The sequence below is a fragment of the Sceloporus occidentalis genome, unplaced genomic scaffold (genome assembly GCF_023333645.1).
Source record: "Sceloporus occidentalis isolate IW3139 unplaced genomic scaffold, rSceOcc1.0.p SCAF_14, whole genome shotgun sequence".
NCBI lineage: Eukaryota > Metazoa > Chordata > Lepidosauria > Squamata > Phrynosomatidae > Sceloporus > Sceloporus occidentalis.
In genome coordinates, this window is record NW_028316994.1 from 13,341,341 (window position 1) to 13,355,175 (window position 13,835).

The 13,835-nt window shown below is 43.3% G+C and overlaps 2 protein-coding genes and 3 non-coding genes across 5 annotated transcripts; 2 read left to right on the forward strand and 3 right to left on the reverse strand.

Moving 5' to 3' along the window:
• Window positions 1-600: 600 nt before the first annotated feature.
• Window positions 601-7,653, reverse strand: LOC149304110 (zinc finger BED domain-containing protein 6-like). The gene is made up of 3 exons (XM_089479674.1): window positions 7,633-7,653; window positions 7,018-7,083; window positions 601-3,387 (listed from the first exon to the last, which is right to left on the reverse strand). The coding sequence occupies exons 1-3, from the start codon at window positions 7,651-7,653 to the stop codon at window positions 685-687; spliced, it is 2,790 nt and encodes a 929-aa protein (XP_089335800.1). The 3' UTR covers window positions 601-684.
• A 1,259-nt stretch (window positions 7,654-8,912) lies between these two features.
• Window positions 8,913-9,596, forward strand: LOC149304111 (histone H2B 1/2/3/4/6-like). The gene has a single exon (XM_089480178.1). It carries the CDS (start codon window positions 8,932-8,934, stop codon window positions 9,310-9,312), a length of 381 nt encoding a protein of 126 aa, XP_089336304.1. The 5' UTR covers window positions 8,913-8,931; the 3' UTR covers window positions 9,313-9,596.
• A 1,176-nt stretch (window positions 9,597-10,772) lies between these two features.
• Window positions 10,773-10,845, forward strand: TRNAK-CUU (transfer RNA lysine (anticodon CUU)). Its single transcript has one exon. It is a non-coding gene; the product is annotated as a tRNA-Lys (tRNA).
• A 1,801-nt stretch (window positions 10,846-12,646) lies between these two features.
• Window positions 12,647-12,720, reverse strand: TRNAN-GUU (transfer RNA asparagine (anticodon GUU)). Its single transcript has one exon. It is a non-coding gene; the product is annotated as a tRNA-Asn (tRNA).
• A 726-nt stretch (window positions 12,721-13,446) lies between these two features.
• On the reverse strand, window positions 13,447-13,518 carry TRNAD-GUC (transfer RNA aspartic acid (anticodon GUC)). The gene has a single exon. It is a non-coding gene; the product is annotated as a tRNA-Asp (tRNA).
• Window positions 13,519-13,835: the final 317 nt, after the last annotated feature.

Consider the following 13,835-nt stretch of genomic DNA (forward strand, 5'->3'; position numbering starts at 1 on the left):
TACCTTGAAGGAGTGGAGTAGAGACCCTCAGGCAGCAAAACATCTTGGGTCAACCTTGCCTTTGTCAGCTCTGTGACAGTAATTGGCTACTGTTTTTGCAGAAGAGCCTGAGCTTCCCTTGAAGCCTCAGTGTGCCAGTAAAAACAATGGACGATTAAACACTTTCCAGGTCCATATAACATAACTTTTTTACCTAAAGATAGGAATGTAGCAACCCTCTCAGAATTGCTGGATTGCAATTCACTGCGTTCCTCATAATTGAAGAATGTGCTGGTTAGGACTGCAGGGAATTATAATCCAACAGCACCTTCAGGTCAGAATTCCCACTCCATTTTTTAAATAGCATCAGAAAACCTAGCAATTTATTACATCTCTACATAAATTATGTAGGCTCAAGTCTATGAAAGCTCATGCTACCAGCTTCTTTCTTTCAGTTAGTCTCGAAGGTGCTACAAGATCCCTTTGGGAATCTGTAAAATGTCTCCCTTCTTTCGCTGGTCAAGAATGTCCTTGTGAAAATGGGAGGCATGTTTAAGCCCAACAATGGACAAAACTGCATCAGCCTCTCTTGCCCTCTCTCTCACTTCCTCCAGAAAAAAAAAAACCATGATTTCCTCCCTCCAAGCAGCTATGTACAAGTCAGCCATCTTCTGACCAGCAACAGTTTTCAGGCTGTTCAGTTTCTCACTCCTCCTCCTGTTCACCATCTGCTCTCAGTAGATCCTCCTCCTCTTCCGTATCCAAGTCTTCCCTGGGACCCATCATGTTCTGAGAGGAAGAGAGGTCACCAAGCAAGAGTCTCCAGTCTTGAGGGATGAGGTGGCGGTTCTTCCGGATGAAGGCAAACATCTTCACATTGGCTGGGGAGAGGTTCTTGGGATGGTCTCCTGCTGCCAATGAAGCAGCAATGAAGGAAAGGTCATTGGAGGATGCTGATGTCGGTGGGCACCCAAAATAAAACACAGCAACCTTGAAAAGAGTTGGCCAAACCCCCATCTTTCCTTGCCAATACAACATTGGATCAGCATTCTCTCCAATGTGGTCCACACTGTCGTGAAGATATTCCTCTAGTTCGCGGAGGGCCACAGCAGCTCCCCCTTCGGTAGCCAGACCCGTGGTTGGGTTGCTTTTGGTAATTGCCCTCCAGCGTTTCATGGTGAACTGCCATGCAGCTGAGCCAGTGGGGTTGCTAGAACTGCTGGACAGTTGCGGGGCGGAGTGGCCAACCGGCGAAAATTCAGCATCTGGTCCTGGTGGTACATAGGCCCTTGTTGCCAAGCCAAGGATGTGCTCCTTTAACATGGCTGCCTCGCTTACATCAGTACTGCCCAACTTCATGGTGGTTATGTCTCTGAAGCGGGGGTCAAAGAAAGCAGCTGCCCGAATGACCATACTGTACCTCACTTCTCTCAGCTGGGGGTCAGCCTCTAGGCAATCCAGGGCCTGGGTGGTAAGATGGGCAGCCATGTTGTTGTTCTCCTGGTAGTATCTGGTCCTCAAAGTCCGGAGCTGTTCCTCCAAGAACCACAAGAGAGGAAGTGCCTGGCAGAGGGTGGCATCAGGCCGGGTAACCAGCATGGTGGCATCTTCAAAGGGCTTGAGGATCTCCATCAAGCACTTCACCAGCTTCCAGTCTGCAGGAGTCAAGTGTAGATGGGAGCCACTGTCATAGTCATTGTCCTCCTCATCCAACATGGTGCTGATGGCTTGCCGTTGCCAGTAGAGGTGCTCCAGCATCTGTAAGGTAGAGTTTGACCTAGCCCGGGCCTCCTGCCTCATGGACCGGTGTAAGCCCAAGTTGGCTTGCACTTGCAGTAGGCGATGGCGGACAGCAGCAGAGTGGTTGTAATGATTGCAGATCCTCCTTGATAATTTTAGGAGCCGTCCAACCTGAGCATCAGTGTCCAAAAAGGCTTTGACCACCAGCTTCAGGCAGCGGGCCAGGCAAGGGACACATTTGAGGCACATCTCCCGCACAGCCTTGGCTGCAATGGCTCCATTGTCCAAGACCACTCCTCCGGTCTTCAAATCGTACAACCAATCCTGCAGGACTTCCTGCAGTTTGTGGCAGATGTCATCTGGAGAGCAAGGCCCCTCAAAGGTGCATACAGACAGGGTGGCATGCTTCCGGGACAGAGCACCACTGAATTCGGCCACCCAGTGCCCTGTCACAGACATGTAGGTGGCCCTCTGCCCACCATCCCAGATGTCAATGGCAACATGGACTGTGCGGCCCACACTACAGGCCACAACTTGGCGAACGGCTCTGGACACCACCTTGGTCAACTCGGGAACAGCTCTCGTGGCGAAGAAGGTCCGGCTTGGGATCTTCCAACGGGGCTGGGCAGTGGCCATCAACCGCCGAAAGCCTTCATTGTCTACATAGGAGAGGGGATGCATATCCACTGCCAGCATCCAGGCTGTATCTGAAGCCAGCTGGAGAGCCATTGGATGTGTGGGAGGGTAGGGGGGCTGGTTCCGCTCCTGACGCACCAGCTGGAAGGCTGGGGTGACTGGTTCTGGGATCACCATGGGAGACCTATGTGGCCTCTCCTTCAGGGGTATCAGAGTTGATGGAGGCACCACAGCAACTCCAGGCAAATGAAGACTGTGGTGAACTTTCAAGTGTTTGTGGAGAGCCGTTGTGCCTGGGCGGGTGCCACCATCCTTACCTCGCCTCACCCGCTTCTGACACGTGCTGCAGACGGCCACGCAGGGCTCCCGTGGGTCCAGTGTGAAGTAATCCCAGACTGCCGATGTGGTCTTCTTGGGCCCAGCGGGTGGGATGGACTCTGCCAACATTTCCCGCTCACGTCCCCGCTTCCAATGTGAGGAAAAGGCTGGGGCATGAGACAAAGGGCTAAAGAAATGCAGCATCTCAATGCCTGTTGGGTGAACAGCTCTGCCCATAGTAGCTGGAGGGATGTAAGGTGAGGGAGGTGAAGGGGTGGCTGGAGGTGGGTGACTATTTGGTGGAAAAAGCAATCCTATATCGGGAACCTTCTCCTCTTCCTCCTCCTTCAAGTAGGAGAGCACCTCATGTACCTCCGAATGACAGGGCTGTTTTCTCACCATCTGGGCAGACATTGTAGTAGGCAAGTAGACCTCTGCCTCCATGGTATCTTCCTCCTCGTCTTCTTCCTTCTCCTTCAGGTAGGAAAATAGGTCATGCACTGCTGACTGAGAGGGTTCCTCCTCCTTCATCACCAGTTGTTGTGATGCGGTGGGGCTGGCAGTCATGGGCATGGCCTCCTGGGAAATGGAACTGTCCTGTACATCATTTGGAACATGAGGTTCTTGATTGTGGATGGCCATAGATGTCCTGTGGAAAGTGGCAAAGTGGCCTCGTTTTCCCCGGCTGCGCTTTGGCATCATGATGACGGAGACCTGTAATGGGGAAAGGCATAGAAAATAAGAGGCCTCATTTTATTTTCCCCCAGCAGCTTTGACTTTGATTTTTAAAAAACCCAAATACTGCTCTTATTATCTCTCACTTTCACAATCTACCAGATGTAGTGTGTGTGTGTGTGTGTGTGTGTGTGCCTTCAAGATGTTTCTGACTTATGGAGACCCTTGCCAGTTTTCCTGGCAAGATTTGTTCAGAGGAGGCTTGCCATTGCCTTATCCTGAGGCTGAGAGACTGTGACTTGCCCAAGGTCACCCGCCGCGGGCTTCATGGCCAAGCAAAAATCAAATCCTGGTCTCCAGAGTTGTAGTCCAACACTTACTATGCTCCACTGGCTACCAGATGTTACTGACCAGAATTTGGGACCATTCATGATTCAAGTTCATGGGAATAATGTAAAATAATATGGCTCATTCCAATGACTGCCTTTTTATGTAATTGTTCCGCTGGGATCTGATCTATGCCAGTTTCAGTTAAATAAGTTTTGTCAATTTGTCCAGAACTAATGATATACTGTCCATGTAATCAACATGGTGTTTCACAATGAAAGAATGGCAGGCTAAGTTTTTGAATCAAAGGGTTTACTAAGACCACAATATTATTATATTATATTATATTATATTATTTATTTATTTAGTTAGTTAGTTAGTTATGGTATTTATACCCCTCCCTTCAGCCCTAATGGCTCTCAGAGTGGCTTACAATTATTGTTTTTAATCAGACAGTTCCCTGCCCTCAGGCTTACAATTTAAAAGACACGAAACAAAAGGAGAAGGGAATGGCGGAGGGAAAGGGGATGAGGTCCAGTGGTTCGTCTCTCCCTCTGAGGCCTGGACCAATAATAATAAACCAGAGATTGGAGAACTTCTGGTTTTGGATGATAGCTTCCAAAATTTCTTAGTGAGTAGAAAATGGAGGCTGGGGGCAAAGGAGAGAAGAGAATGTGAATGATTTTATTCCTATAAATCAACATTATGGATCATTTGTGCCCAATAACATTTGCCACTAAGTTCTGTTCTCCACATTTTGGGGTGCTATCATCCCACGAGTTGATGTTAGGTCATTATTTTACCCGGAATATAGGAAAGCAATTAAACTAATTGGCTCAAACATTTGTTCATTTCTATCTTGGAAGAAAGAGGTAATGACATCCCATCTGCAAATAGCACATTCATGTGATGGAATGGAGATTTGTAGTTTTCTGAGATATTTAGCTTTCTCTGTCATAGAGTTTTGGTGCCCCAACAAATCCCAGGATTCCATAGGATGGAACCAAGACAGTTAAAGTGGTTATCAAACTCCATTAATATGCAATGAGGCAACAGCCCTGGGTTGAGCCTATACCAAAGATAATCCACCTTGGGTCTTTTACCCAAGAAAGGTGGTATAGTCCTCTCCCTATGTATAATGGAGAGAAGAGAGCCTTAATTCTATAATTCTATGAATGTACCTTACCACACTGTTATAAATGTTATCCATATTAAATATGTGAAAGAATTTTAAGATTTTTTAAAACCACATTCCTCCAAATTATTTTGCTCTGAATACAGTACTATCAGCTCTTCACTGAATAAATTGGAGAATGGGAGAGGCAACATACAGCTAAATCCACATTGATCAACTTTAGTTGGACATAGGGCATAAAGTGGATGCAGGAGTTGCTTTTTAATTTTAATATATATATATATATATATATATATATATATATAAAGTTTTAAGGTTTTTAAAATGTTTTAAATTTTTTAAATGCAGGAGTGCTGCTTTTAAAAAACCCTTAAGACCCTTTCACACATACCCTCCAACATTTCACAGATAAATAATAGTGCATGTATGGCCAAGCAATATCAGAATCTGACCAAGATGGCTATGCAGTCATCCCTCCGCATCTGAGGCTTTGACTTTTGCAGATTTGATCATTTGAGATTTTGATTAATATCTTCTCTCTAGTAATCTCCAGGTCCTCCAGCGCAACTCTGCCAGAAGTTGACCATACAGTTGTTCTGGAGAACCTAGCCATTCCTAGAGAAAACACTTCTCCAGGCAATTGTAGGTACTCCAGCATAGTGCTATGATCAACTTCTGGCAGGTGTTGAGCATAGAGTTGCACTGGAGGAATCTGGGGATTCCTAGGGAGGTGTTCTCTGGGTAAAAAGGAATCGTTTTTTCTTATTCACAGTTTTTCCACATTCACAAGGGTCCTTCACTGCTAACCCCAGAGAATGTGGAGGGACCACTGTAGTTATTAAAGAGGAAGGACCCAGAAACTAGGAGAAGATGCAACAGTTTGCTGTTACCTGAGTCTACTGGGATTCTGGGAAGGGTCAGCATGGGGTAGTGGTTTCAGCGTTGGACTATGGACAGCAGAGTTTGAATCGCTGTTTGGCCATGGAAACCCACTGGGTGACTTTAGGCAAATCACGCTCTCTCAGTCTCAAGGGGAAGCACTGGCAAAAAAGCAACAATCTCTGAATAAATTTTGCCAAGAAACTCCTGTGATAGGCTTGCTTCTTGTTTTAGGTTTGCCATAAAATGGAAATGACTTGAAGGCACACAACAACAACACAACTGGGAGGTCAAGAACTTCTCCCTTTCTGTTCTTCATTTCCTGCTGAACTGAATACAAATTCCTTTTTGTATTCAGTTTGCAGCAACTGAAATAAACTGAGGACAAAGGGAGAAGTCAGGAGGAGGATAGTGAAACTGGGGCATTGTAAACACAGTTGAAAAGTGGGATAGCGTAGGATTAAATGGGGACTGTCCTTTCCAAAACAGGACACTTGGTAGATAGGTTCATATACATAACATGAAAACATCCAGCGGAAGCTGTGCTGGTCATATAGCAAATCCAATAACATCAAAAACACACCAAACAGGGGCCAACCAAAATGCACAAAAGCTTGCAACAGGTATATTGTGCATTTTGGTTGTTCCCATAAAGGTATCACTGGCGGGTTATAGACCGCCGCTTTGAGGTGGTCTGCCGCCGCCACTGTTTGCTCCATAAGGGAGCCGCTGCAGCTAAACCGCGCAGCTCCGTTACGGAGCAAAAAAGAAGCTCCAAAATGGAGCTTCTTTAAGCGGCGCCTCTATGATGTCACGAGGCGCCAGGGGCGGACTCGCGACGTCATAGACGCCGTGACACGTGTGGACGCACAGCGTCCGATACGTAAATATGGCGGCGGCCGTGTGGAACGGCCGCCGCCATATTGTACGTACAGAATACGTACTAGGGTTAGGGGGTGTGGAAGCACCGCCCCTTCCTAACCCTAGTATGTATTCATTACGTACTAAATGGCGGTCTGCAACCCGCCACTGTTTGGTGGGCTTTTGATACATATCATGAGTGAACTTCACAACAACCCTGTTAGGTAGGCTTTGGCATAAAATGTTAGTTGCAAATGATATACAAAAATAAAAGGAGGATGAAAATAATCTCTCTCCCTCTGAAGCAAAATGAACTTTCTTTGAGGGGGGGGGCATAAAAGCCTTTTCATAAATATATATATATAGGTCAGATCTGGGAGAAATAAAGCACTGGATACTTTGTTGTATGGCTTTTAAAAAAGAGACATAGTTACCTTTCATGGCTTTAAAAAGGAAACACAACTTACCCTTGCAAGATGGAAATCCAGCAGCAGCAGGAAAGGAAAAGACACAATAAAAACCTTTTCCACCACCTTAAAGGGAAATATTATTCTAAATAGGGTTGCTAGAGATGATTGCAAAATGCACCAACCCTAAAATATATCTATACTGTATATCTATATCTCTCTATATGCATACATATATAAAGATATTTTTAAAAAATAAGATAAAAGGGGGAAGCACACCGATAAGGAAATAATGTTTGTTTTTGTCTGCAGGAGTTGGTATTTTAGCATCACAAAAAAAAAAGGGGGGGGGGAGGCAGACCCGGAAGAAAAGCCTAAAACACCCGGATGCTACCTATATATGTGTGTGTGTGTGTGTGTGTGTGTGTGTGTGTGTGTCCATGGGGTCTGCTGCATTTCCTTGTTGGACCCATCCTTAAATAAATAGATCTGTTCTTCGTCCATTTGTTGTGTGTGCCTCCCAAATTACTCCTTACTTACGACAACCGTTATGCTAATCTATCAGGGGCCTTTCTCATTCAAAGGAGGTTTCTTCTTGCCTTCCTCTGAGGCTGAGAGAGTGTTACTCATTCAAAGTCACCCAGTCAGTTTCCATGGCTGAGTAGGGATTCAAACCTTGGTCTCCAGGGGATGCATCTATACTAGAAATAACGCAGTTTGGCTCCACTTTAACTGCCCTGGCTCCCTCCCACAGAATCCTGGGATCTGTAGTTTTCTCAGGTGCAGGCGCTCTTTGGCAGAGGAAACTACAAATCCCAGGTATGCCATAGGAGGGGACTGCAGCACTTAAACTGGTGTCAGAGTGCATTATTTCTATGTTACTTATTAAACCTTTATTTATATTAATTTCTGTATATTTGTGCAAATCTACAGTGCTATTATATAAATAATAATAATAATAATAATAATAATCTTACTTATTTCAGCCAGCAACAACTTGGAAAAGAGGCAAATACAGTATTTGCAAAGAAAATGTTTCCCTCATGTTTATGTTTCTCACATATTCTAATATATATAGTGTGTATATGTGTGTGTGTGTGTATATATATATATATATATATATATATATGTTTATCTTCATATATATATTTCTAAATAATATATAAATATATTCAAGTAATATATATATATATATAAAGATATATATGTATATTTCTAATGATATAAAGATATGTATATATATATATATATATGTAAAGAAGATTCTACTCAGTATATATATTAATTATATAAAATATTTGCTTTAATATATTTCTATCTATCTATCTATCTATAAATTTCTGAAGATATATTTTCTATAAATATAAAAATATATCTTTACAAATATATAGATATATAAAATATATCTTTAGAAAGATATTTAAAATGCATATTTTTAAAAATATTTTAAAACAAATATTTGTGTGTGTATATATATATATATATATATATATATTTCTAAAGATATATTTTATATAAATATAAAAACACATCTTTACAAATATATAAAGATATATATATATAGAGATATGAAATATATCTTTATAAATATATTTAAAATAAACGTTTTGTATAAATAATATATATATATATTGAGTAGAATCTTCTTTAAGGTAAACTAATCTACTTTCTTTCTTTGCCTCTGCGTCTTCTTGGCAACGCAAAGGTTAATTTGAGAAGCCTTGATCGCGTGAACCTGATTAGCCAATAGGAGGAGGCATTCCTAGGCGCGCGGGGACCAATAGCATTCCAAGGTTTGAATCCTAGCGATTTGCATAGCTCGAACCGGGAACTATGACGCAAGGCGCCGCTGACCAATCAGAACGTCGAGCCTCGGAGCCCTCATTACCATACGCGGCCTATAAATACGGGCGCCTGCGAGCCGGAGCGGCAGTGTTTTCTCTGACAGAGTCGAGAGAGCTAGTTTGTGCGAAGATGCCTGAGCCAGCGAAGTCCGCTCCTGCGCCCAAGAAGGGCTCCAAGAAGGCCATCACTAAGACCCAGAAGAAGGGCGACAAGAAGCGCAAGAAGAGCAGGAAGGAGAGCTATTCCATCTATGTCTATAAGGTGCTGAAGCAGGTCCATCCGGACACCGGCATCTCCTCAAAGGCCATGAGCATCATGAACTCCTTCGTCAACGACATCTTCGAGCGCATCGCTGCGGAGGCCTCCCGCTTGGCCCATTATAACAAGCGCTCTACCATCACCTCCAGGGAGATCCAGACCGCAGTCAGGCTCCTTTTGCCGGGAGAGCTGGCCAAACACGCCGTCTCCGAGGGCACCAAGGCCGTCACCAAGTACACCAGCTCCAAGTAGGCGGCGCCTTCCCTCCTTGGCTTCTAGGCCTCAGAACCTAAAGACCCAAAGGCTCTTTTAAGAGCCACCCACTTCCTCAACTAAAGAGCTGCCTCACATTTACACAACAGAAGCCCTTGGAGTTAAACAGACCTGTCTTTCTCTTAGTATATAGTGGCTAGATGGGCCTCTGTTACAAGTAATTGGGATTTAGTTTGTAGTCATAAAGGAGGCATTGAAGCTGGAAAGGGGAGAGGAGCAGTCACTGTAAAGGAGAACTATCATCATAAAATGAAATGGGGTAAAGAATCATGACAACATCATAAAAGGGTAGAATAGAAGGGGAAATTTACACTTAAAATCTCCAGTCCTGGATTTTTTAAATCTCGAAAATTGGTTAACATTAACTCATTAACTCGATTTTTTTAAAATAACGGGTACTCACACCCCATTGGCTGAAAGGCAAGGATACTAAGGAAGGGAGGCTGCGCTTCTTTGTGGTTAGTTCTCCCTCTGGTCGGACGTTTCTGTCAGTTCTCCCGCCTTCCATTATAGCCTTTAGAATCTCCGTTTTAAAAGTCAGGCTGCAGCTCCGTTGAAACCAAAGAAGGTGGAGGCGCTCGTTAACTTGTGTTGAGTGTTTTCTAAGGCACGAAAGAGTATGTTAAAGTCTGAACCATTTATATTGTTTGACTGATAGGCTTGTGTAGTTGTTCCTAAAGTGCTAGATCGATAAACAGACACACAACATATAAATGTATGTATGTAGTGTGTGTGTGTTTATATATCTATCTGTCTCATTGGAGGACATCACTTAAACTAGCCAGAGGACGGTGAACCTTATCTATCCATGTGTATGCATAAAATCACTTAAACTAGAGAGAGAGATTACGTGATTATACATGTCATATCACATCTATCTATATAATCACTTGAACGATATATATATATATATATATACTGTATATGAATAGATATATGTGATGTGATATATATATATATATAACCACTTAATCTCTCTCTGTATATATGCAGTTTAAATGATTTTTATATGTGTGTTTGTGGATAGATACATGTGATGTGATGTGAGATATATATATATATAATTAATTTATATATATATTAAGTGATATATAGATATGATCACTTAATCTCTCTCTCTCTCTCTCTCTCTCTCTATATATATATATATATACACACACACACACACACACACACACACACGAATAATTATATGTGATATCTGTATCTGTAAATATAGATATAGGCTATCTCTAGCTAGTTTTAGTGATGTGACATATAAGGTTTACTGTCCTCTGGCTAGTTTAAATGATGTTCTATTCTGTGACATATACTATTCCGTGATATATATTGAGGAACAATTACGCAAGCATATGTATATTTATGGTTGAACTCTTAGTCAGCACTTAAACTAAGCCAAGGCCATTAAGGCTTGTCCGAGTCGCAAGGGCAGTACGGAAGCCCGGCTAGCTCAGTCGGTAGAGCATGAGACTCTTAATCTCAGGGTCGTGGGTTCGAGCCCCACGTTGGGCGGAAACGTTTTGCTTCACGTTTAAATTTCCCAGTCGTCTGTTCCATGGTAAAGCTTCCCCCCACACTTCACCACAAAAATACTTCCATCAAAACTCTTGGACCCTTCCCATTTTTGTTTTGAAAATAATATCACCAGCTGTTAATGCATTCTGGATTTCTTTCCTCTATGACATACCTGTAATTCAGGTTAGAGGTTCAGACCAGAAAAAAGGATAGATATCAGAGTCCATGTCCCCCACTGGATCGTGGAAACCCTCCACTGGGTGACCTTGGGCAAGTCACACTTTCTCAGCCTCAAATGATGGCAAAGGCAAGCCCCCTCTGAACCCAGATTGCCAAGCAAACCTTCTGATAGGTTTACCATGAGGCAGAGACTACTTGAAAGGCACACAAGGATAAAATGCAAGACAATATCCTCTCCTTTAGAGACCTATTTGGGCTTTGAGAGAAGCCCAAATAGGTCTCTCAAATCGTCCAGAGAAAGGTGCATAGGTTGTATCCACGCTGCATAAATAATCCAGTTTGACACCACTTGAACTGTCTTGGCTTGATGCAATGGGATTTGGGGATCTGTAGTTTTGTGAGATATTTAGCCTTCTCTGTCAGAGAGCTCTGATGCCACAGTAAACTACCAATCCCAGGATTCCATAGGATGGCACCATAGCAGTTAAAGTGGTGTCAAACTGGGTTGTTTATGCAGTGGGGACGCAACCTTAGCGTAATGGCCCCCTAAATAGTGGGATATTAAAACACAGCCGGAATTAACACATACTTCAGGGGGCACCAAAAGAGCATATGGTCACTTGTGTAGATTTTACCTGCCAAGGTACACCATTTTGAAGCTTTGGGGGTCTTTGGTGGTTAAAGAAACAATGTGGGTGAACAAGAATCCTAGGCAGAAGACTTCATTGTTGTTGGGGGCCTTCAAGTAATTTTTGACTTATGGCGACCCTAAAGCAGACCTCTCACAGGCTTTTCTTGGAAAGATTTGTATTTGAGATTTTCCCATCTTTGTTGCTTAATCCACTTTTTAATCCATTTTGCATTAATACCCTCACTGCTATTGCTGCATCCCCACCTTCAATTCTGCTTAGTACTTTGTGAATCTCATAAAATGGGCATTATAATTCGTGTTAGGAGTGGAAAACCCACTTTGTGACCTTGGGCAAGCCATGCTTTCTCAGCCTCAGAAGGTTTCATGGGGTTTTCTTGGCAAGATTTGTTCAGAGGGGTTTTGCCATTGCCTTCCATTGAGGCTGAGAGAATGTGATTTGACCAAGGTCATCTAGTGGGTTTCATGGCCAAGTGAGGAATCAAACCCTGGTCTCCAGAATTGTAGTCCAACACGCAAACCACTACGCAATACATATATAATAAAATACATAATACGTAATAATACATAATAAAATATGACGTTCTTTGAGGATTCATAAGATAATTAGCTGCTTTTGCGATCACAAACCTACAAAAAGTCCCCAAATCTTGTTCCATGTCATCCTCACAAGGGTTTTGGCCCTTCATATTTCAGACATGGGCCGCATCTGCACTGCAGAAATAATCCAGTTGACACTACATTAGCTGCCATGGCTGAATGCTGTGGGATCCTGGGAATTGTACTTTAGTGTGGCACCAGAGCATTCCGACAAAGAAGACTAGATAGCTGAGAAAGCTACAATCCCCACATAGCATTAAGCCATGACAGTTAAAGCAGTGTCAAACTGGACCATTTCCCTTTTAGTTTTTAAATGCTACTTTTGGATATAAATGTGTTGCCACAGGAGGGGGAAAAACACTGCCTCGGCGTCCCTGGGTGGGCTCGAACCACCAACCTTTCGGTTAACAGCCGAACGCGCTAACCGATTGCGCCACAGAGACTTGGGTGGGCAGGCTTGGATGGAGAGTTCCTGCATGGCAGAATGGGGTTGGACTGGATGGCCCTTGCGGTCTCTTCCAACTCTATGGTTCTTCCTTTAGCATCCTAAGCAGCTTTTATACATTGCTTCCTTTTATTAAATCTGAGTGAGAATAAGGACAGTTTGCACCTTTGTTGCTGCGTGCCTTCAAGTCATTTCCTACTCAAGATGAAACTATCCTGGGTTTTTCTTGGCAAGATTGGTTCATTGCCTTCCCCTGAGGCTGAGAGAGTGCGACTCCAAAAGCCACAAAACAGTGATAGCTTTTGTGGACCAACCAAAATGCACATTCTAAATGTGTAATGTGCATTTAGGTTGGTCCTATAAAGGTATCACTGTTTTGTAGATTTTGGATGATCCTGCCACTTAGAAGTAAATCTAGGAGAACTCATACTGCCAACTTCTTTCTTTCAATTAGTCCCGAAGGTGCTGCAAAATCCCTCACTTTCCACACTAACAGGGTTAGGTCTTTGAATAGGACCCACACTGGTAGACTGCCCTGAAGATGGAGGCTCTGTCCTTTACCTGAGAGAGATGTGTGTCTGTGTGTTTATGAAGTAGGCTGAATGAGGATCTGCCCTTTTGCAAAGGCCCACATATTTATTTTTATGAGCCTTTTTAGCACCTAAAATGCAAATAAAATTTTATAATTAGATCCTAATTAATAATTGCAAAAGGTTCTGAGCGCCTCCCCGTCGGGGAATCGAACCCCGGTCTCCCGCGTGACAGGCGGGGATACTTACCACTATACTAACGAGGAACTCGCTTGGAAGGCTTTGAAATCCAGTCCCTTTGAGCACTCAGCGCTGACAACCAGGAGACGTCACAAAGGAACCAACCAATCACTTTCTAGCGCGCGAATTTTAAATCTATTCAACAGGGAACCCAATTCCCTTTCCCTTTACTTCCTTTAGAGCTCCACTCTCCCTCTTATTTTAAGCAAGCTCATCGCCACCAAACTAACAATACCGGGTGTCCTCCTTTTCCAGGACATGTCCTACATTTCTTTCCAGGAGGAAATTCCAAAATGTCCTCCATTTTTGAGCCTGGTTTATATTTATGTTAGTATTTTTAGCT

Bases quoted from the DNA above. Each gene is read 5' to 3' on its own strand.
- LOC149304111 (XM_089480178.1), top strand. From the start codon at position 8,932: ATGCCTGAGCCAGCGAAGTCCGCTCCTGCGCCCAAGAAGGGCTCCAAG.
- LOC149304110 (XM_089479674.1), bottom strand. From the start codon at position 7,653: ATGCATCCCCTGGAGACCAAG. The intron at 7,084-7,632 runs GTTTGAATCCCT...TTTCCCTTTAAG, and splicing joins TGCATCCCCTGGAGACCAAG to GTGGTGGAAAAGGTTTTTAT. The intron at 3,388-7,017 runs GTAAGTTGTGTT...TCCCCATTACAG, and splicing joins TGGATTTCCATCTTGCAAGG to GTCTCCGTCATCATGATGCC.